General features: G+C 47.5%; 1 protein-coding gene across 1 annotated transcript in view; it reads right to left on the reverse strand.

The window, feature by feature from the left end:
- Positions 1–1,034: 1,034 nt before the first annotated feature.
- Positions 1,035–19,616, reverse strand: part of si:dkey-61l1.4 (collagen alpha-1(I) chain) — a 28,209-nt gene continuing 9,627 nt past the window's right edge. The window contains exons 7-68 of the mRNA XM_047048752.1: positions 16,383–16,883; positions 15,919–15,963; positions 15,630–15,749; positions 13,885–13,923; positions 13,740–13,793; positions 13,596–13,649; positions 13,353–13,460; positions 13,061–13,114; positions 12,785–12,838; positions 12,536–12,580; positions 12,336–12,389; positions 12,194–12,238; positions 12,049–12,102; positions 11,873–11,917; positions 11,715–11,768; positions 11,439–11,483; positions 11,261–11,314; positions 10,563–10,607; positions 10,410–10,463; positions 10,216–10,323; positions 9,983–10,036; positions 9,671–9,724; positions 9,517–9,561; positions 9,301–9,354; positions 9,056–9,100; positions 8,690–8,743; positions 8,512–8,565; positions 8,365–8,418; positions 8,029–8,082; positions 7,869–7,922; positions 7,724–7,768; positions 7,558–7,602; positions 7,323–7,430; positions 7,119–7,172; positions 6,965–7,018; positions 6,826–6,879; positions 6,595–6,702; positions 6,433–6,486; positions 6,207–6,314; positions 6,045–6,098; positions 5,899–5,952; positions 5,762–5,815; positions 5,621–5,674; positions 5,433–5,540; positions 5,307–5,360; positions 5,168–5,221; positions 5,026–5,079; positions 4,813–4,866; positions 4,671–4,724; positions 4,441–4,494; positions 4,294–4,347; positions 4,122–4,175; positions 3,930–3,983; positions 3,769–3,822; positions 3,636–3,653; positions 3,370–3,501; positions 3,271–3,324; positions 3,010–3,175; positions 2,720–2,826; positions 2,534–2,614; positions 2,263–2,445; positions 1,035–2,155 (exon numbers count right to left, since the gene is read on the reverse strand). Of these exons, the coding sequence (XP_046904708.1) occupies positions 2,000–2,155; positions 2,263–2,445; positions 2,534–2,614; positions 2,720–2,826; positions 3,010–3,175; positions 3,271–3,324; positions 3,370–3,501; positions 3,636–3,653; positions 3,769–3,822; positions 3,930–3,983; positions 4,122–4,175; positions 4,294–4,347; positions 4,441–4,494; positions 4,671–4,724; positions 4,813–4,866; positions 5,026–5,079; positions 5,168–5,221; positions 5,307–5,360; positions 5,433–5,540; positions 5,621–5,674; positions 5,762–5,815; positions 5,899–5,952; positions 6,045–6,098; positions 6,207–6,314; positions 6,433–6,486; positions 6,595–6,702; positions 6,826–6,879; positions 6,965–7,018; positions 7,119–7,172; positions 7,323–7,430; positions 7,558–7,602; positions 7,724–7,768; positions 7,869–7,922; positions 8,029–8,082; positions 8,365–8,418; positions 8,512–8,565; positions 8,690–8,743; positions 9,056–9,100; positions 9,301–9,354; positions 9,517–9,561; positions 9,671–9,724; positions 9,983–10,036; positions 10,216–10,323; positions 10,410–10,463; positions 10,563–10,607; positions 11,261–11,314; positions 11,439–11,483; positions 11,715–11,768; positions 11,873–11,917; positions 12,049–12,102; positions 12,194–12,238; positions 12,336–12,389; positions 12,536–12,580; positions 12,785–12,838; positions 13,061–13,114; positions 13,353–13,460; positions 13,596–13,649; positions 13,740–13,793; positions 13,885–13,923; positions 15,630–15,749; positions 15,919–15,963; positions 16,383–16,883 (4,545 nt within the window). The 3' untranslated portion in view covers positions 1,035–1,999. The remainder of the gene's footprint in view (positions 2,156–2,262; positions 2,446–2,533; positions 2,615–2,719; positions 2,827–3,009; positions 3,176–3,270; positions 3,325–3,369; positions 3,502–3,635; positions 3,654–3,768; positions 3,823–3,929; positions 3,984–4,121; positions 4,176–4,293; positions 4,348–4,440; positions 4,495–4,670; positions 4,725–4,812; positions 4,867–5,025; positions 5,080–5,167; positions 5,222–5,306; positions 5,361–5,432; positions 5,541–5,620; positions 5,675–5,761; positions 5,816–5,898; positions 5,953–6,044; positions 6,099–6,206; positions 6,315–6,432; positions 6,487–6,594; positions 6,703–6,825; positions 6,880–6,964; positions 7,019–7,118; positions 7,173–7,322; positions 7,431–7,557; positions 7,603–7,723; positions 7,769–7,868; positions 7,923–8,028; positions 8,083–8,364; positions 8,419–8,511; positions 8,566–8,689; positions 8,744–9,055; positions 9,101–9,300; positions 9,355–9,516; positions 9,562–9,670; positions 9,725–9,982; positions 10,037–10,215; positions 10,324–10,409; positions 10,464–10,562; positions 10,608–11,260; positions 11,315–11,438; positions 11,484–11,714; positions 11,769–11,872; positions 11,918–12,048; positions 12,103–12,193; positions 12,239–12,335; positions 12,390–12,535; positions 12,581–12,784; positions 12,839–13,060; positions 13,115–13,352; positions 13,461–13,595; positions 13,650–13,739; positions 13,794–13,884; positions 13,924–15,629; positions 15,750–15,918; positions 15,964–16,382; positions 16,884–19,616) is intronic.

Raw genomic sequence — 19,616 nt, forward strand, 5'->3', positions numbered from 1 at the left:
AGAGCGTGTACCATGTAAATTGTGGGTTTGGGTTCAACCCCCTGGTGTCTGTCTTCACTGACCTTCCTAAAAGAGTTTTAGATCTGTAAGCTTTCCCCATTAAGTGAAGTACCCAAGAGCAGTGACCATATCTTAACAGTCCCAATGGCTCATAAGAGAGGGATATTGTCTCGGAAACACAAGGTTAAAGGTTTGATTCCAGGAAGACTCACGACAAATTTTAAAATCTATCACGTTTGCAGAGGCAAGTACCCGAGAACAGTGTGATAATCCTACCAGTCCCAATGGCTCATAGGAGAGGGACGCAGGGGACGCAGCCTCACAAAATGAGGTTGATGGTTTGAATCCAGGCTGCTGCTGCCGTAGCCAAATTTTAAAGCGCAAATTGGCATTGAAATGCATGTCAAGAATGCCCGGTTCCCAACAATAATCCAAGATGTTATCCGGTCCAGGAAGCCAACAACAGGGCCTTTTTACAAATAATTCTGTAGATTTCATTTTTGTGCCTCGCACTAGCTGGCCGGCGAGGCAGCCGAAGTTTTGCTGAATTATGGTGAGGAGGGAGGAGCCACTGTGCCAGGGGGGAGGAGCCACTGTGCCAGGGGGGAGGAGCCATCAGGAAATGGGGAGGGGCCTCAGGGAAAGGGGGAGGATGTTCAGGGAAAGGAGGTGGGGTCACTATTGGGGAGGAGGAGCCCTACCGTGAGTGTCATCTGAACTGCCCATGCTGTTTTTTACCCTCTGTATTTGTAGTACTAGCCAGCAGGGCATGTGAGAAGATGAGGGGTCAGAGGGGAAGGGAGGGAACTACCCAAGACAATAGTATTCGCAGAGGCAAGTACCCATGAGCAGTGACCATATATTACCAGTCCCCATGGAGGTTGAGATCTAGACCAGATTCTCATATGCATGTCAAAAATGTCCAGAGAGAAAAAAAAAAAAAAAAGTATACCACTGCCTTACCCGTACCTAATACACAAATCTCTGGGACATCTGTATTCTCTGTAGACTCACAAATCTCAATACTGGTTTCTCTTGTTTAATTCAACTCATTATCAGGAAATCAACGCATCGTCTTATACCACACAATTATTCTCATCAGCTGGAGGCCTCATTCCATCCTCCACACTAACGCAGACATTCACTGTGTGATGTAGAATCACCCTGATTAGCAAAACTGATTTCCTTTCGCTGCTGGTACAGGTGCAAGATGTACACAGTGTGTAATAACTCCAATGCATATTAACAGATACAAATGTGAAACGAATCAGTCCTATTTTTCATGTGACATAGAAGAGCACCCATTCCTTCGTTTATTCATTTAAGTCATTATTTTGAAGTATGACTTCCCATCCTGGGCTTTTAAACACAAGAGCATATACATTTCCCAACATTTGAACAGTTAAGATGATTGGCGGGAAAAAGACCAGCATGCATTGCCAGCACATCCTTCTCAGTTACAGCTAACAGGAGTATCACAGAATGTCCTGATGCTTCATGATGTGTACTGTCATAATGATCATAATGTGTGTGCAAGGTTTTGCAGCGAGAGAGACCTAGTAAAAAGTGTCCAATTTGGGACACATTGTTAAGTATTGTTTAATTATAAGTTATTTACAGTACAAGAAGACTGCGGTCATCACTGTGCAGGGGTATAACAACCTTACCTGGATAAAACAGAAAAACTGCATGGACACTTTCAATTTAAAAAACATAAATAAGCACCACTTAAATCTAATAAATGTAAACACAATGTACATTACTCAATGTAATTTTAAAGAACTTTGAGTCTCTGGAAATGGACCCTCGAAAGAGTTCATGCCTCTGGAATGAAAGTAAAAGGAATTTGAGAGAGACATATTATCCCATTGATACAGTACTTCTGCTTTGTCTTGCCAGGCAACAAGAACATCCCAAGAGGAAAAATGCCTTTTCGCCTGTCTCACAGTCATATTCCCACTGGCTGATGTGGCGATCCCGGGTTGGCAGCAGGTGTTTCCTAGCTGAAGCACACAGGCCCGACCGTGAAGCCAAACTCCTGTATGAGGTCACGGTTGCCAAACACACCCAGGTCTCTCAGGGGCAACATATCGAGGTCTTCGCTCTCAAACTGGAACACTGACTCACGCGATCCAGAGAGGAGCTCTTCAGAAGGCTGTGGGAAATGAAACGAGAATGCGTTACAAGCGCTGCACAGGGCCCCCCCCCCCCCCCCCCCCCTTTTTCTCACCGTCATGACTGGTGCTTGGAAACAAAACGTACCACACAGTCTCGTAAAGTCCCCAGGTAGCTCTTTCTTCGTGTGTCGGCTTGGAACTTGACTTCTCTCTCCAGGGATCCCTGCCTTGTCCCTTGCTGGCAGGAGAATGTGATGTTCTGGCTGGAGAACCTGCTGTTCAGCCTCAGGAACCTCATCTGCACCACATCCGCTCCTGGATATTCAAACTGGTAGAACCAAGATGGAGGATGTGGATTCAAAAACAAACACAAGGCATGCCAGAATGACTGGGAAGTCTTTGTACCTGACAATCACCTGAAAGCCTTGTTCCATTGCACTCAACCAGTAAAACGAGTCATCTCTTCCAGAGTCCTTCAGCCAAGCTTTTACCGGCACCTGAGATTCATTTGCGTGTTATTTCAGACATCGAAAATGTTCGTTCATGTAAGTAAACAGTGAAGTCACACTTTATGATTCCGGATGTGTGGAAGGAGGAAGCACCTGAGGCTGCAGTGGAGACAGGCAGGTCTTCGGCTCAGCTGTGAAGTCACAGTGGGCGAGAAGTGCATCTGCAGGGCTGCCCTGGTTAGGGTCTATGTAATACATCCCTGAAAAATAGCATACAGCCCTTCAGCAGCGCAAGTCAATCTCATTATCAGATTTCAGTGTCTAGTATTAGATTCTAATACTAGACACTGAAAAATATACCAGCACCAGGATGTATCTGTGAGGATTCTCATTCTAAAGACAGCTAAATCTTGAGATGCATCTATGGTGGATAAAACTCAAACCGTTGGTCAAGCTGGGCTGGGAGAACCAGAGCTCCAGACAGGTGGTCGCTGGGTGTTCTTTGGTGCCATCTGGTGGATCCACGAAGAAACGCAGATCCTGCTGCAGGGAGTCTAAAAGACTCTGGACGAGGACGTAGTTGGGTTTGTCGGACATGTACATGACGCCCTGTGCAAAGAATGCATGTCATGCCTTTCAGAAATTATACAGGACATAGAAGTTTAGGAACAAATATTTGGACCTAACGCAGTGATAGAACTTGCCCTCAGTTTGGTAAGAGTGAGGTTCAAAGAGGTTCCCTGGGGCCCAGGTGGTCCCTACATAACACAGTAACAAAGAATGATGACGTAAACCCGCTGTACATGCCAAGTTGCTATAATGGATGGAAAACTATTTTTATTCACCTGCAGGTGGATATGAGGCAGATGGGGCATACTTACAGGCATTCCTCTTTGTCCAACAGCACCTGTTTGTCCGGCAAATCCTTTCAGGCCCTGATATTTACACAGACATACAAATCAAATCAAAGTCTTACAGACAGAGACCCAAATACAGAATTATACCTCCATGAATGAGTCACCCAGCATTGTGGAAACTGAAGGTATTTAGAAAGTTGATCTAGACTCACCTTTACTCCAAACAAACCCTTTAGAGAAAGCAAAAAAAAAAAAGATTGAATGAGAACATTGGCGTTTCTTCTCCTTCATGTTTTCAGTCTCGCACAGTCAGTTGCAAAGACTCACTAAGAAGGGACAACTTACAGGAAGTCCAGGTAAACCTGGCGTCCCCCACCCCCCTGTCGGACCAATATTCCCCTGAAAAGACAGAGCCAATCACATTGTTACCTCAAAGTTACACAGACAAAACGCACTGGCTATTTGATAAGAAACTCCAATCCAGTTCCCCTTAACTGTTCTCTCACCTGATCCCCTTTGGGGCCATCTCTTCCATTCTTCCCCACAGGTCCCCGTGTTGCCTGAAACAGAGACCCCCTGACTCAGTACTTCCGTGACCATGATTGACAGCTGTTCCTAATCACGGAATGACGAGAATAGACCAAGGGCACCGGAAGTATTGGATGACAAAACATCTTCAGTGCAGAGTAGTACAGTACCTTCAGCCCCTGACCTCCGAGAGGCCCAGGTAGTCCCATACTGCCTTTCTCCCCCTGCATGTTCAGGACAGAGACATCAAATCACAACCAGCACCTCTGTCTCTGCAGCCTTTACAGATAACCACATACTGTAGATGAGGTATACGTTACTGGAGTGCTCAATACCAATTACCATAACACCTTTCACGCCAATGTCTCCCTTTTCTCCTGGTAGGCCAGGTGTTCCCTTTGAGATGGATAGAAAATTGATAGACAGGGATGAAATATATCCTAATCCTACTGACATTGATTGTGAAAACCAGATGTTGTCGTTACTTACGTAAGAGCCCATTCTCCCTGGTGGCCCAATTGCACCCAAATCTCCTCTCTTCCCCTGTAGGCCAGAGAAAGGTCAGGTTTTCATTAAATGTGATACCCAGTTGACCTTATGCACTCTCACAGTGGCAAGTAAATTAACATTGTATTAAAGGTCAAACGCTCTGTTTTTCTAATGGCATCTGCGATGTGTAATCGTGTTAGATTTTCCTGGGGTCTGGATTCAGTGCTGACCTTTTCGCCTGTCATTCCCCTTAAGCCTCTGTCTCCAGTTTTCCCTCGTTTCCCCTTGAGTGGAAATAAAAACAGAGTTTCAAAACCATATCTAGTGAGGTCGAATGCACGCTCTGTTACAGAAGCAAGAGGAGATTCTGACCCTCTTTCCAATGTGGGCGGTTTTTCCTTGGTTCCCAACCCGGCCATCATCCCCCTGAAACACAAACAGGAAGAAATCCTGCTCTATTGGAACTGATGCAAAGACAGACAATGATACAGTCACAGAAATGTGACAGTTACACTCCAAAATAACAGAAATACTCATAGAAATGATGAATAAAAATGGAGAAAAACTGGACACGTTTGACTTCACCTTTTGACCTTTCTGTCCTTGTCTTCCCTCAGGTCCTGACCTTCCTTTAGGTCCCTGGAGACCAAAAGCAAGATGCTGACTAAGTCCACCTTGTCATCATTGTGTATCTAGGTATGATCGAACTAGTAGTTGAATCACTAACCAGTGGTCCTGGAGGCCCGACACCCCCCTCAAGTCCCACTTCCCCTGACAGGCCCTGAAAATGGAGACGACAACTCAAACTCCACTCACACGGTTCAAACGCACGGACAGTAGATGTGGACGTGGTTCAGACTCCTTACCTCAGGCCCAGGAGCTCCAGAGGGCCCTAGGCTGCCTTCATCCCCATCTACACCCTGTTGACAAGCTCAGTCATCAGCTTCCATCGTTCAGTGATGTCAGTTTATGTCGAATCAGGTCCCACTCACCTGCTCCCCTGGCTTTCCCTCCTCTCCTGGCTCCCCTCTGGGGCCTTCAGGTCCCAGGAAGCCCTTGGGACCGAGTTCTCCCAGCCTTCCCAGGCTTCCTCCTACACCCTGGAACCAAAACACAGAAGGTTTCAAGACTAACTTGTTTGAGCCGTAGATTCATATTGAAGCCTCAGCCACATACTGACCTGTGGTCCCGGTTTGCCTGTGTTCCCTTTCAGTCCTTTGTTGCCTGGCATGCCCTGTCATCAGAAGACAACATCAATAAACAAGGCTACCTTAGAAGGGTCACATGTGTAAATGTACAGGATGTTTGTCCATAGCTGTACCGTAGGGCCAAGGGCTCCAGAAAAGCCAGTCAAACCAGAGAACCCCTTCTCCCCCTAAAGAGACGACACCTCCCTTTTACTATTCACAACAATAACATCACCGTCACTGGGTGAGATTCCCATAGTACAAGTCATACCTTCTGTCCCTGTGCTCCTTCAGACCCAGGAGTCCCAAAATACCCTGGGAAACCCTGGAGAAAAAAAACACAGGCACTGTCCTTGAAGAAGAATGACACAATGATAAGATGAGCTTTTAATCTACGCCTGTGAACGTCATACCCACCATCAGTCCAGACAGACCTGAGGGCCCAGCCTTCCCCATCAAGCCCCTTTGACCCTAGGACAACAGGAGGGAAAACGGTACAAGAAAATACTCCACCAAGCATATCCAGCAACACATTACTGCACATCCAGATCCAGAGTTGTTCCTCGTACACCCCCTCACCTGTAGTCCCCTGTAGCCCTGGTCTCCTTTAGGTCCTCTCTCCCCATTTTTACCTGGGGTCCCCGGGGGCCCCTCTGCACCAGACGCTCCACGAGGCCCCACATCCCCCTTCAGGAAACAAACAGCAGGAAAAATTAGACGTGAATCAATGTATTTTATTAATAAAACCGTTGTTAATAAAAGCAAATGAATATCGGCATAATCATTTCTAAGGTTTTACACAAACCTTCTTCCCTTTAGGACCTGAATCCCCACCGCCGCCGAACCCTCCCATCTCTCCCTGTAACAGACAATCAGACGACGCACGTGAACCACACGGGGAGCTTGCCGTGTACAGCCAGGGGGCTGGAGAACAGCTCTGTGCCCTCGAGACGGCGCTCCGGCTGACCTCTGTACCGCCTGGCCCAGGCTCCCCCTGCGCCCCGTGGGAGCCCTGTGGGCCTGGCTCCCCCTGGAGGCCCCTGGGGCCTGCTTTCCCATCGGGTCCTGGATCTCCCTGTCTTGCGGGGGAAGGAGACGGAAGGACGGGAGAGGAGTGAGGGGAAGGATGGTGTGCAAAACTCATGGTAGGAGTCGAACTTTAGGGGAGGGGGTTTCAGGTAGCAAACGTCTCACTGACCTGCTCGTCTTTCCTCCCTGGTGGCCCCTCCTCCCCAGCTGGTCCTGGGAGACCCTGTAGGAGAGCAGGAAAGACAGTCAGAGTCCAATAGAGCTACTTTACCGATACTGCTGAGGTTTATCATCGTGGACCGGCTAACCTGCTGCCCATCCAGTCCAGATGGCCCCATGTCACCGCTAGGCCCTGGCATTCCCTGAGTGAGGTGAACAATGGTTGACAGAATACCGTAGCTGGCGCTGTTACCCGCTTTCAGATAAGCCACTGAAACGTTGCAGTGAGGTGTGCACTCTAACCTGCTCTCCTTTTTCCCCAGTCTTCCCCAGCACTCCATCCATACCCAAAGGACCCTGGGAACGACAACGGCAACAGTTTGATGTATAATTATGTTGAATTTCCTCATTCGTAAATCCTACATGCTGTAAGACAAAGAATCCATATCTAACATGGATATTGAGGTTGTGATGATGAGGCAACCAAGATCAAAAGTACACACTCACTGGAACCCCCGTTTGTCCGTGTGGCCCTTCTGGTCCCTGAGCTCCCTGGCTCCCAGGGGGGCCTGGGTTCCCAACACTGCCCTGGGGGCCTGGCAGGCCCAGGGGGCCCTGAAAACAGTTACACTTGTCATTACAGTACCAAGGACCTGGGGCAACAAGATGTGTATGATAGCTATGAGTGAGCGTAGAACATGGCATTGTACCAAAGTCCATTTGGACTATTGCAGTTACTCACAAGTGCTCCCTGTGTGCCTTTAGGCCCAGTTTCTCCTTGATGCCCCTGGGAGAAAACATTTAAAATCAATAAATGTAATCTTTATGATCAAAAGTTGATGGTTGAAATGGCTGTCCCCTGAGTACCCTCAACGTAAATTCAACATGTCAGCCTGCTGTTCCATCACCTGAGGTCCAGAGGGCCCTCTCTCCCCAACAGGTCCCAGCCCCCCCTATACGACACAGAGACATGCCCTAAGTACAGCACAGTGATATTTCTCCAGTAAATGTAAAACAATAACAAAACCGTAATCTCGGAGAGACAGTACTTACCGATGGTCCAATCTTCCCGGGTAGACCAGAGAGACCTCTCACACCAGGGTCGCCCTTGACAAGTTAACACAATTAACGCCATCATACTGTGCCTGTTCAATATGAAATGTACTGTAAGAAGGGAGCAAATTGACTGAATATCTTTGTTCATATCCCTTACCCTCTCTCCCATGTTGCCTGGTCTACCTGTTAAACCCATGGCTCCAGGGTATCCCTATGTGAGGACATTTTCTGTTGTTATTTCTTAGACAAGAACGTTTCGTCGAATTTGAAAGGAGTCACGTACAAATCAGTGCAGGTGCTGGAAATGGGCTTAAGTGGTTCTCTTTCACACCTTGCCCTCCTACAGACTTGGAAAAGAAAACCACTTCAGCAACACCTGCACAGGGCATGAGCTCTCACCGTGGGATTATACAAACTGCTTTCAGAAGACATTTAGGACACTTAAGCATGAGCAAAAAAAAAACGTCTGTCACACAGGTCAGGTCCCACTTACATACATGCCCACTGGCCCCTGGGGGCCCTCAACTCCTGCTTTTCCTGTGAAGCCCTAGAGAAACGAGGGACAAGTTATTTCAGTGTCCTGTTGGAAATACCCATTGGCACAGTCACAAGGCCTTACATGGGTTTATTGCCTACTCACCCCCTCACCAGATAGTCCTGGACTGCCATTGTGGCCTGGCGTTCCTGGATGCCCCTGTTGAAGTCACAGGGTAATGTTTTCGTAAATATAGATCGCTTTATAAAATAAGTGAAAGGACAATGTAGTGTACATGCCTTTAGATGTGAATCAATGTTTCGGTGAGTAAAGTTGGACTTACCAGAGCACCGGAACCCCCTGTCTGTCCTGTCGCTCCCCCAAGACCAGGAAACCCCTTGAGACAAAAGACAAGATCAAAAAAGGATCATTTAAGGGATCAATAGCATGATATTCTGTGTATGTATTGTGTACGGACATTCCCATCTACCAACTCATAGCTTGAGTCATGCTGTCTCACGCAAGAGTGCTCTCACTAGAAACACAAAACCCTAGGCACGAACATGAGCCAGCAAATGTGTTGACAGTGTCCTATCTTGTCTTGTACTTTGACAGTTTGACGTTTGTGTGATGTTATACATGACAACACTGGCCCCCAGGCTTAGGACAGACGGTTACATCTGTATCAACATCGTTTGTCTTGACTCACGCTGTCTCCTTTCGGTCCGGACGCGCCAGTTGAACCAGAGACGCCCTGTGAGTCGCACATACATCACCAGTTAGACGAAGGTTTCCTGACAACAATGTATGTACTTTATCTCTGTATCTCGTCTCTTTAAAACAACATCTTAATTGTGATCAACCCTGCTATACGTGTCAACGCTATGCATTTAGGGCAAATAATAATCAAATGGTCTAAATTTGTCATGATATTAAAAGTTATAACATGGGAACCTGTGTACCAGGCTTTCCTTCTGCTCCCTCTATCCCAGCGCTGCCTCTAAAACCCTGCAACAGGACACACACAGGCACAAACATGTCTCTCACACACACACACAAACAGTACAGGACAATACCTAGCAAGAAACTAAATTGAAACTAAAATGCACTGAGCTTGGTCAGTGCTGTTACGGTCAGTTGAGACTGACCTCTGTCGTTTTCAGCTCTTACCGGTAGTCCAGGTGTACCAAACAGACCAGGCTGTCCCATACGGCCCTGAAGACAGCGACAGACAGTCAAGAGAGGATTCAAATCAACGTCAGTATGAGCGAGACATAACAGAGGTCATGGATGCAGAGATTCAAGAGATCAAGGAAGTCTTTACCTTGGGTCCTTTGGGGCCTATCTTCCCATGTCGTCCAAGAGGTCCCCTATGGCCCTTGGGTGTGAGACAAAACAAGATACGGACAGTAAAGGCCATGTCAAACACGTACATACAGTTGGTGCTTATACGAGCACTGCAATAGTAAGTCTCGGACATTCCGGCCTCCCTCTACTGAGCTAGTCTTTGCGAGAGGGACCATTACCGACTCATATAATCCAGGTGAAAGTGGACAACAAGGGATAATGAAACCTGGGAGTTCAGTGTTCTGGTTTATTGTAATCCCTCCACCAGACTGAAGTAAACTCTACTGACCTTTAGGCCTTCTTTTCCAACCATCCCCTGGTGGCCAATATCTCCATCCTCACCCTTGGGGGGAGGGAAACAAGGAATTAGAAGCCCTTTCAGGAAAGTCATGTTTGACAAGTAACCCCAAAGGATCCAGGAACCCTCTTGACATTCTTTAGTCAGTTTAAAAAACAAATATAATGTTCTTATTCAGACAATTACAGCTTGACGGTTTGACTCGTCTAATAGTAGCTATGTACCTGGCTGCCATAGGGACCAGCCTTGCCTCTAATCCCAGGGATACCCGTCAGGCCCAGCTGCCCTCTGTACCCCTGAGGGCCCTGGACCCCTGGAGCCCCAATAGGACCCTGTGGAAACAACTGAATCAAAACACCAAAGAACTGTCTCTAGTTTGTATGCGATGGTGAACTACACGAACCACTGGCCGTCGTACTTGGTCTCCTTTGGGTCCAGGGTCTCCCTTGTCTCCGTCCACTCCATTAAAACCCTGCAGGGACAGTCCAGATCAGACTAATAGAGCAAGGATCTATTCGAATAATGCTTCATCCACGAAAATAAAATGAACAGAAAAAGAAGGATCTCTCACAGTGGCACCTGGTATCCCCCGCTGACCCCAGATTCCAGGCATCCCCTAGGAGACAGGGAGTGGGGGGGAAATGGAAATCTTGAGTCCATTATTCAGGGTCAATTCAGATGCTATGGATAATCTGGATGTCCTGTGCAGACAGACTCCCAGACCTGACTGACCAGCCTAACTGCTTACTGAGGTAAGATAAGGGCACATACTATGTTCAGACTCGAGATGGAAACAACCTCATTCCCGATAGGGAAACCCCCCTTAAATATAATTGGCGTTTCCAAAAAGATGGCATCCATTTCATTTGTTATGAGGCCTTAGAAAAACCAGGCGTTAAAACCCGGAGCGAAGCGCCAGCTGGAACACTAGTAAAATAGGTGAGAAGTCAACTTGGCTTTTCATGATTAAAAGAGTGGCCAACTCAGATGGGAGCCACATGGGGATTTTGGGATGCTCTTGATATCGTCTTTATTGCTGCAGAGCGGCCATAAGTCAAAAAACAAGGCTGTCAAAGGAACCCTTCATTGAAATACACTAGGATGACCTAGATCCTACAAAAAGGTTCTGATACACTCAATCTCCTGTGTTGTGAATGCTTGTCAGCCCTACGGCCCATAATGCAGTGGGAACTGGGGCTGAGACTTGTACGTCACATGACAAATGTGTACGTCACATGACACATGAAAATGGAGACGCAGAAGACTCACCATGGCTCCGTCAATGCCTGGCAAGCCCTTTATGCCCAGTGGCCCCGCCTCCCCCTTGCAAACAAACAGGAGAGGAATCAATTACACATTCATCCGTTTCAATAGTACAACAAGTAGGTGAACGACTAGGGAACTCAGTGTTACTCGTATAAAACACACACACACACACACAACTCACCGTGTCACCTTTTAGACCTGAAGGGCCCCCCTTCCCTGGATATCCCTGTTGGTTTAAGACAGTGTATTCATCGTTCATTCCCGAGTCAGACTAAAAGGCTATTTCAAGATGGAGGTTTCCATCTCCAGATGCTATCTAACAAGGCTCAGGGGGAAATACCATAGTGTGCCATCCTGGCCAACAACAGTAAAAATCCGACACCATCCCTAACAACCGTGAGACACTTTACTGTTCTCTGTGGACTCCCCTGACTGTCCATGACTCATAGATCCTTACCTGCGGTCCTCGAAGTCCAATCGGCCCTCTTTCTCCTAACAACCCTTGCGGACCCTATAGGAGACGGAAAGAATTCATGATGGGTAGCTGGGTAAGGTATGATACTCTTTCTACCAAGGTCATGGATGTAGCAGAGAGGAGAAGCTATGAACACCTACTGGAGGGCCTTTACGACCTGCTGGACCAGCTGGGCCTGCCTCGCCCTGGAAGGACAACAGCGCCAATGGTCACCGTGACAATATCCAAAGATGACTCTGGTCAAGTGAGGCTCTGTATTCTGACGATGAGGATTCTGCCTCCCTCCACCCCGTCGCCCCTAGGTCGATCTACTCACCTCAGAGCCATTCACCCCCTGGGCTCCGATGCCACCGGTGACCCCTGGAGCTCCCTGTACAGACACACAGACGTATGGAGCACTGCAGGCTTGCGACACGGGGACGTTCATGGTGTGGCAGGCCACTGGAGGGATGTGTACTCACCACTGACCCTGGAGGGCCCTGTGCTCCTTCATATCCAGAATCTCCCTGACAAACACATGAATGTGGAGGAGAGACAAGTAAGAGACAAGATCAACAACAGTCAAACTGGCAGTAACAGGCGATACAGCAGGCTTATTCTTACCTCAGGTCCAGGGGCTCCTGGGAGCCCTTGGGGGCCTCTTTTTCCCATTGGGCCCTGAAATCAAGATTGAGCCGAGAACAATCACGTGTCATGGCATTTTGGATAGCCTTTACGATCGTCTGACTTCATGTGATACAATCCCCTGTGTCTAAGTGTTTTTTTGGAATCAGGTGATCTGCTGCATCCTGTGCCATACTCACAGGTGAGCCAACTGCTCCAGGGTCCCCCTGCTCCCCTTTAGAACCCTGGAGAACATTCAAAAGACTGTCATGCCACAGTGGTTGGCAGCTAAAACGCACAATAATATTTCCATCCACTAGAGGGCGATGGAAACATATCTTTGTGGAAAACCATATCAGACAGTGAGAGGATAAAAAGGGGAGTGATATTTTAAAAGGACAGTCATTTCATGTCATCAGCTGGTAAAGCAGGTAGATAGCTGTAATGACCTTCTCTCCAGTCTTCCCTCGATCTCCACGTGGACCCGTTTCACCAGTAAACCCCTAATGTAGAGAGGCAGAGTGAAGCAGAAACAGGAGAGAGAGACATAGATTGAGAGAGGGTGAGAAACAGAGAGAGAGACATGATGTGCATGTAACGTTGTGTCGGTGCACCAGGGTTGTAAAGCGTTAACATCCCTGCACTCAAAGCTACCGTACACAACATTAGCGGTGAGAAAGATTCCTCAGCTACTGTAGCTAGGGCAGGAAAAGTTGCATTCTCACCTCATCTCCCTTCTCACCAGGAGAGGCTGCCTCTCCCTTATACCCTGGGAAACCCTGTCATGAACACAACAACGTTAATGTCATGAATACATCAAATGTGTCTTTTAGACAACTATTTTGTAAAAAAAATACAAATACACAAATACCGGTATATAAAAAAATGGTATGACATGCTGGCAGTTGGTTGTCATTCTTCCAGCTTCCAAAGGTTTAGTACAGCATCTAGCAGGCTGTATAGTACAGTCTCCTACAGGCTTTGGTTTAGTCTGTAGACTCATCTTTCTAACCTTACCTTGAGCCCTGGGTGTCCTGGTGGGCCAGACTGGCCATCCAGGCCGTTGCTGCCATCTCTGCCACAGGTCCCCGCTCGCCCGGGCACACCCTTTGGCCCAGGGGATCCCTGGGACACAAACGGAATCATAAGATCTACAGCCTTAGGAACCAAAACGCTGAGAGGGCTGCTTTTAGAATAAATAAGAATGTCCATTGATCCAATAACTGATGTGTGTACAGTGTGTTTAATGTCCATAGTTACCATCTCTCCTCTTTCACCAGGCATTCCGTCGTTTCCGTGGTCACCAGGGATTCCCTGCATAACACAACAGTCCTCCTGCATCAGCATGATTCTAACCTAGCGTGATTGTTGTGTGTGCGCACCGTGTGTGTTTGGAAGACTTACTGGAGGTCCAGGCCTGCCCATCTGCCCGTCCGACCCGGGGGGTCCCGCTTCCATCTGGGATTCGAGAAAAGAAGGAGTCCGTCAAATACACATTACAGCCACTCTGGCCTGTTGGGAAGTGAAGCGGTGAAGCTTTGGTACTTACTGGCCAGCCCGCCCGCAGCAAATGGAAAAACGTCGATCGCTGGGAAGAAAGCAGAGGTCAACAAATGAGTATGTGTATCAAATCCCGGAGCCACTCAAGTTGAAACTATAAAAGGATTCACATCCAAGTGAACTCTGCCATGAGCCAGGGTAGACCACAGCACAAGCCATCCGAGCTCAAATGGGAGCCAGCTACTTCATCCGCGTCGTGGAAAGGAAACACGCGACTGTTTGCTCAATGTAAACTCTCACACACCATTTGGTGTAACACTTAGGACAGGGGCATTGAGCTGAGGCCAAATCAAAAAGTCCTGGACAAAGTGTTGAGAGCCCCATACTGAGATCTCTACTTCCACAGACGGCTGGGGGAGGGTGGCACAGAGCACGCTGTCACTGCCGAACCCAGAGCTGGGAGTGGGCCGCTGGTTTAATAAAACGTTGCGGTCTGCTCTCTTGCCCGGGGACAATATTTGCCTTGGAACCACAGCGCTGGTTCTGTCCCGGGGGGCAAGGCAGGGCTCGCAGGCCCAGTTAAGGTGAAGCTCAGGCAGCTATGAGAAGCGTGGACCTCCCCTGTACCTGGGACACCACAGGGGGACCCTGCTCCGGTAAGCTGGAGGCTGAGTAGGGGGTTAATAGGCTGTCAGAGCCCCCCAGTGTCCTCCCAGCTGGCTGGTGGCAACACTGCGCCCATTCACAGCCAGTGCTGGGGCCTTTTCACAGGAGAGGAAGGGGGGGTTAACCGGAGCAAGGGGCTGACCGTGGCATCAGTCAGGGGGGGTTTGGGTTACAATGCTCGGCAGACAGATCAGCCCTCATTACTGTACATCAGAGTGCTGCAAGCCTGAATCTTACTGGTCCAGTCCCTATTGAGCTGTGTCCATCTCCCCACACTGGGAGAGGATTACACACACACACACACGCCCTGAAATAGAGGGCCCGCTCTACGCTGATGGTCACAGAGGACCTTAGAGTCTATAAAAACCTGCTGAGGTTTACTCTTCCATTACTGATGGAAAAACCAGCCGCGGGCCTAATCTAATCAGCTGGCAGATGTATTTCGGTCTCGGCTAGGTTGAGGAAGCACGTTTCAGGATCAGTATGTTTATGTCCGAAATAAACACGGCTGTTTTAAATGTACAGATTGCACAGCGAGCATTAAATCCCGAAATCGGATACAAGATGATTCTGTGTATGAAATTCATAAGGGGTCTAGTGTATGATTGTAACATTGGACTTTTATAAATAATATGTTTTAAAAAATCTGGTTCTTGTTGATTTCTCAAACATATTTTCAGTAACTTGCCATGCAGAATTACTTATATAAAGGTTAATCAACTCTAATCAAGACAAAGAACATTTTGTAATTTCATATAAACTAATCAAATTCAGACCCTCGGGCTATGGATTGTATATCAGACAACACGAGTGATAAAACGCTTTGCACACCACAATGACCTTTCTTCATTAAGCTCCTTCTATTCACAAAGTGACTATACTCCATCTTGGGTCTATTCGGAAGAATGCGAAAATAAACAGAAGGATTATAATGATACTGCTTGTAATCATAGATAATGTATCATATCAAATTTAGGCATTGGTATAACATTTTGATTACAAGAGAGATGCGCTAGCAAAGGAGGCCATCTTGGGTTTCAGGGTGACAAGGGAAGGGCTTTGGTATTGTCCAGACAGGGAGCCTAGCCAGACCATTGTGATGGCTGTGTCTCTCAGGGCTGGTCTTACCCTAAAAGCAGTCCAGTCCTCCTCTGAGTTCCTCCACAGGTAGAGAGTAGGCAGTCCTGCAGGCCCCGGAGGACCTGTCTCACCCTGCTTGCCTTCCTTCCCCCTCTCACCCTGGAATCCCTAATGGCAAGCAGACCAGAGGGCATTCTGGGACAATGAGTCATGTTCAACCAAGTGCAGATCACAGAAAGCCCAGTACAGTAAAGTCAACATGAACTACAAAACCACATCACAAGTATGTATATCTTGTATACCCATACGGTTCAGCTGTTCCTCCCAGTGTCCTTACCTTGTCACCCTTAAACCCAAGATAGCCCTCTTGGCCAGCACACCCCTGTTAGGAAAAAGTCAATGAATGGTTTGTGACTATAAATGTTAGTACATTGGCTTGCCTTGAATAGACTAGTGTCTGGCAGTGCATCTATGATGATTTAATAGAGAAAAATACAGTTGTAAGTCTGTGTGGTACATTATTCATGTTGCAACTTTGGAAATGTTTACCGTATTATCAAACCTTTAATTTGTAGTCTGCATGTTATTATGTATCCCTGTAATATGGAGAAATGTAACCACAATGTTTGTGCAGGTTTTCCATAAACCATACTTACAACAATAACAAAAAGTTTGAAAGGAAGTTAAAAAGGTTTGGTAAACGCATTAAAAAGGAAAACATTTGGAATCTAAGTAGAAGTGGCACTGTTCTACAGATGACTTGACAATGACCAGGCATAACGTATCCAAAGTGAATCATACTCTTTTCCCTGGTGGTCCGATAGGCCCTGGAGGTCCACCCAGGAGCCTGTACATCCTACTGTCAGATCCCACAATCATATCCCCCTCACTGGGCAGCACCGTCTCTGTTCCAGGGTGGTGAGGACCAGAGGATGTTTCCACTTCACTCTCCCACAGACCTCTCTGTGTGGCCAACCCTCTGCCGGTCTCTCCCCGCTCCTCTGAGACCGCCTCCACTGTCGACCCAGCAGGCAGCAGCAAGTTGTCCTCCATCAGAACCTTGGAATCAGAACGGAGTGAGGTGTTCTGGTCAGAGGGATTGTGGGTGTTGGAGTCCAGGTCGATCATGTCATCAAGGGAGGATCTGGGGAATGTCCATCGGTCTTCTCCTTTCTTGTCTGAGGTTTGGACTCTGGTGTGGCTAGAAAACTCCTTAAATGGGTTTTCATCAACTACCACATCTACATTCTCTTGTGGAATGTTGTCTGCATGCTTGGGGATGCTTCTAGAAGGTGATAGATCCTAGGAGACAGAAAATGAGCGTAAAGGAATTAGTCACAGACAGATTGAGGTCTGGGGTCTCTGACTAACACCACGATTTTGTCCAGATCCTCCTTTGAATACGCTCAGGCTGTTTTGGCTGCTTTTCACTGATAATTTGCTGTGAGCACTTAAAACATCTGATGTTCAAGGACAAATTTGGGGAATCACTTCCAGACAATGAGCCAATGTTTTCTGGCTTTAGGAGATTCACTGCATGTGGATCTGTTTAGTTGGGCCTGCAGATGTGATTATTGGTTTAAAACACATTTTATGAAAGCAAAAGTCTTTACAACAACAAGTGAACAAGTGCTTGCAATAAATATGAGAGTCAGGGATGCAAGCCATGTCTTCTACAGCATGTGCAGTACCGTAGATCCAGTCACTACTGTACAAAACCACTTGAAAACAGAACTTGACTAAGTAGCAAAACGTTAAAAATGAACATGGTCATTGCTGAAATTCTATTCTAGAAATTCTCCATTCGATAAATAAACGTGGCCTACCGTGAGAGCGCCCCCCCAGTGACCCTCCATACACAGTCCGAGCAAGAGAGGCTCCAGCCAAAGGCAGGCCAGCATCCAGGTCACAACACACCTCATGACTACTGAAGGTCAACCCTCCACGCTGCACCAGGTCTAGTCCACAACAGAGTCAGAGCATGTCCTCTGTTCCTGCCCTGCCTAGTAGCAAGGACACCCAAGCAGACAGGCAGGCTGCAGGCAAGCAGACACACCCTGGGCTAGGCTCCCTTTCTTCCACACTCCCCACCCACGCATGGCACACCCCAGCCAGCCAGCCAAGCCCAGAGAGGGACCGATGAGCACCATGATCTAACCCTTTCACTCCAGCTGAAGTTTGGGGATTTTGCGCAGGAAGGCTGACTACTAGAGAGCGAGAAATCATTTCCATGAAAATTGTTACTACAAAAGCCGACCCAATGAAGCAGAGAGGCCACAGGGATTTACGTAATGGGAAACTTCCCAGTAGAAAAGCCACATGCAATAATCCGCTAATGATCTCAAAAGGAGGCTAATTTGATTGAAATGAGAAACGGCTCCGCTGGAGACCTACAGCAGTGTGAATCAAAGCGAGGGAGGCATCCATGACCACACGCCCTGGAAAGCAAGAAGGATCACTGGCATTAGCCCTGAAACCATGACAAGGGGCATCCCCCCCATGGGAAAGCACATCTGCGCGGACTTCAGCTGTGGGAAAAGTGCAGTTGGGAGTTACACCCCCTGTCACTGGTCTGGATGCAGATGAAGAAAACGCTGAACTCACTCAAAGCATTCAGAAAGTCCTACCACTTTACCCAAACGAACCTCTTCCAAGCATCTCCCTTTATAGGGCATGTCGATCTCATCACTAACCACTCAGAGGCCATTATACAAGACACATGGTTTCCATTAGGACAAAGTGTCAGGCCAGTTAATTTTCGTATTTGAACTTTAGGTCTGGTTTAAGACACTGGCATTCTAATAAAGCAGCTCTTTTATACAGCTCATTAACTAGGTATATAGCTCGATTACAGCCCTGGGAATATTGTACGTTTTAGTGGTCTGAGGTTGCAGAGGACGGACAGTGTCTCAGGGAGGGGAACATTCTGGGTTGCGGCGCAGAGCTAAACTCCCACGAGACAGTCTCCTTCATATCTGTCTTGTTGGGGGGGACACAAACATGGCTTCTTCTGGGTGATGAACATGCGCAGAGGTGTCTTAACAGCTTTAATGGCCCAAATCTCATCTTCGTAGGAGATAGAGATAGGGGGGGTGAGGAAGGGGAAGGCAAGGCAAGAGTGCGAGTTAAAAATAGGTACAGTACCTCCATTAAGTGGTGTTTTGATGAAGCCTAACAGCATTTAGTATGAACCAGGTACTACGTGAACTGGTTATACAAGGATGTGTTAAGATGTGATGTTAGGGGAATGTGAGGACATTTAGCCCTCAGGAGAGAAGTAAAAACATGCACACAAATTCTCAGACAAGCATTGGTGGCAGTACATTTTACGTTTCAATAAAACACAGACAAAATGTCAATTCATAATCCCGAGATCACACAAAATGAAGATTTAGATTTATGTACAAAATACCCTGAATATATGTAGGATTGATTTGTGAAGTTGCATGGATATGGTGTGCCCTCTGATGGGCTGGGAGGTGATAATGTCTTTTCAGGGTTACAACGTTCTGGATGTTTCTGGGGTGCTGCAGTGTGTGAAACCAGGGGTGATCCCATACCTAATGGGCTGTTTGTCATAGCTGCTTTCAGCACACACACACGCACGCACGCACGCACGCACGCACACACACACACACACACACACACACACACACACACACACACACACACACACACACACACACACACACACACACACACACACACACACACACACACACACACACACACACACACACACACACACACACACACGCAAACACACACACACACACACACACACACACACATCACTCTGATGTGGTATGCTCTTATGCAGGGCCTGTTCCCATGTTTCCATGACCTTAATGAATCTCAGCTCTCCCCGTTAGGAAAACAAAGCATGGCGTTATGGGGACAAATGAGAAATCAGTGGGTTTCCCTTCACTTCCACAAATGCACTTTCCAGATTTTGCAGGTCATTCATCTCCCGCTCCCGTCATCTGTCGCTCGGGCGTTATTTGCCTCCATTGTGTTGTATATTCGATAAGTGAG

The sequence above is a fragment of the Hypomesus transpacificus genome, chromosome 24 (assembly GCF_021917145.1).
Source record: "Hypomesus transpacificus isolate Combined female chromosome 24, fHypTra1, whole genome shotgun sequence".
Taxonomy (NCBI): domain Eukaryota; kingdom Metazoa; phylum Chordata; class Actinopteri; order Osmeriformes; family Osmeridae; genus Hypomesus; species Hypomesus transpacificus.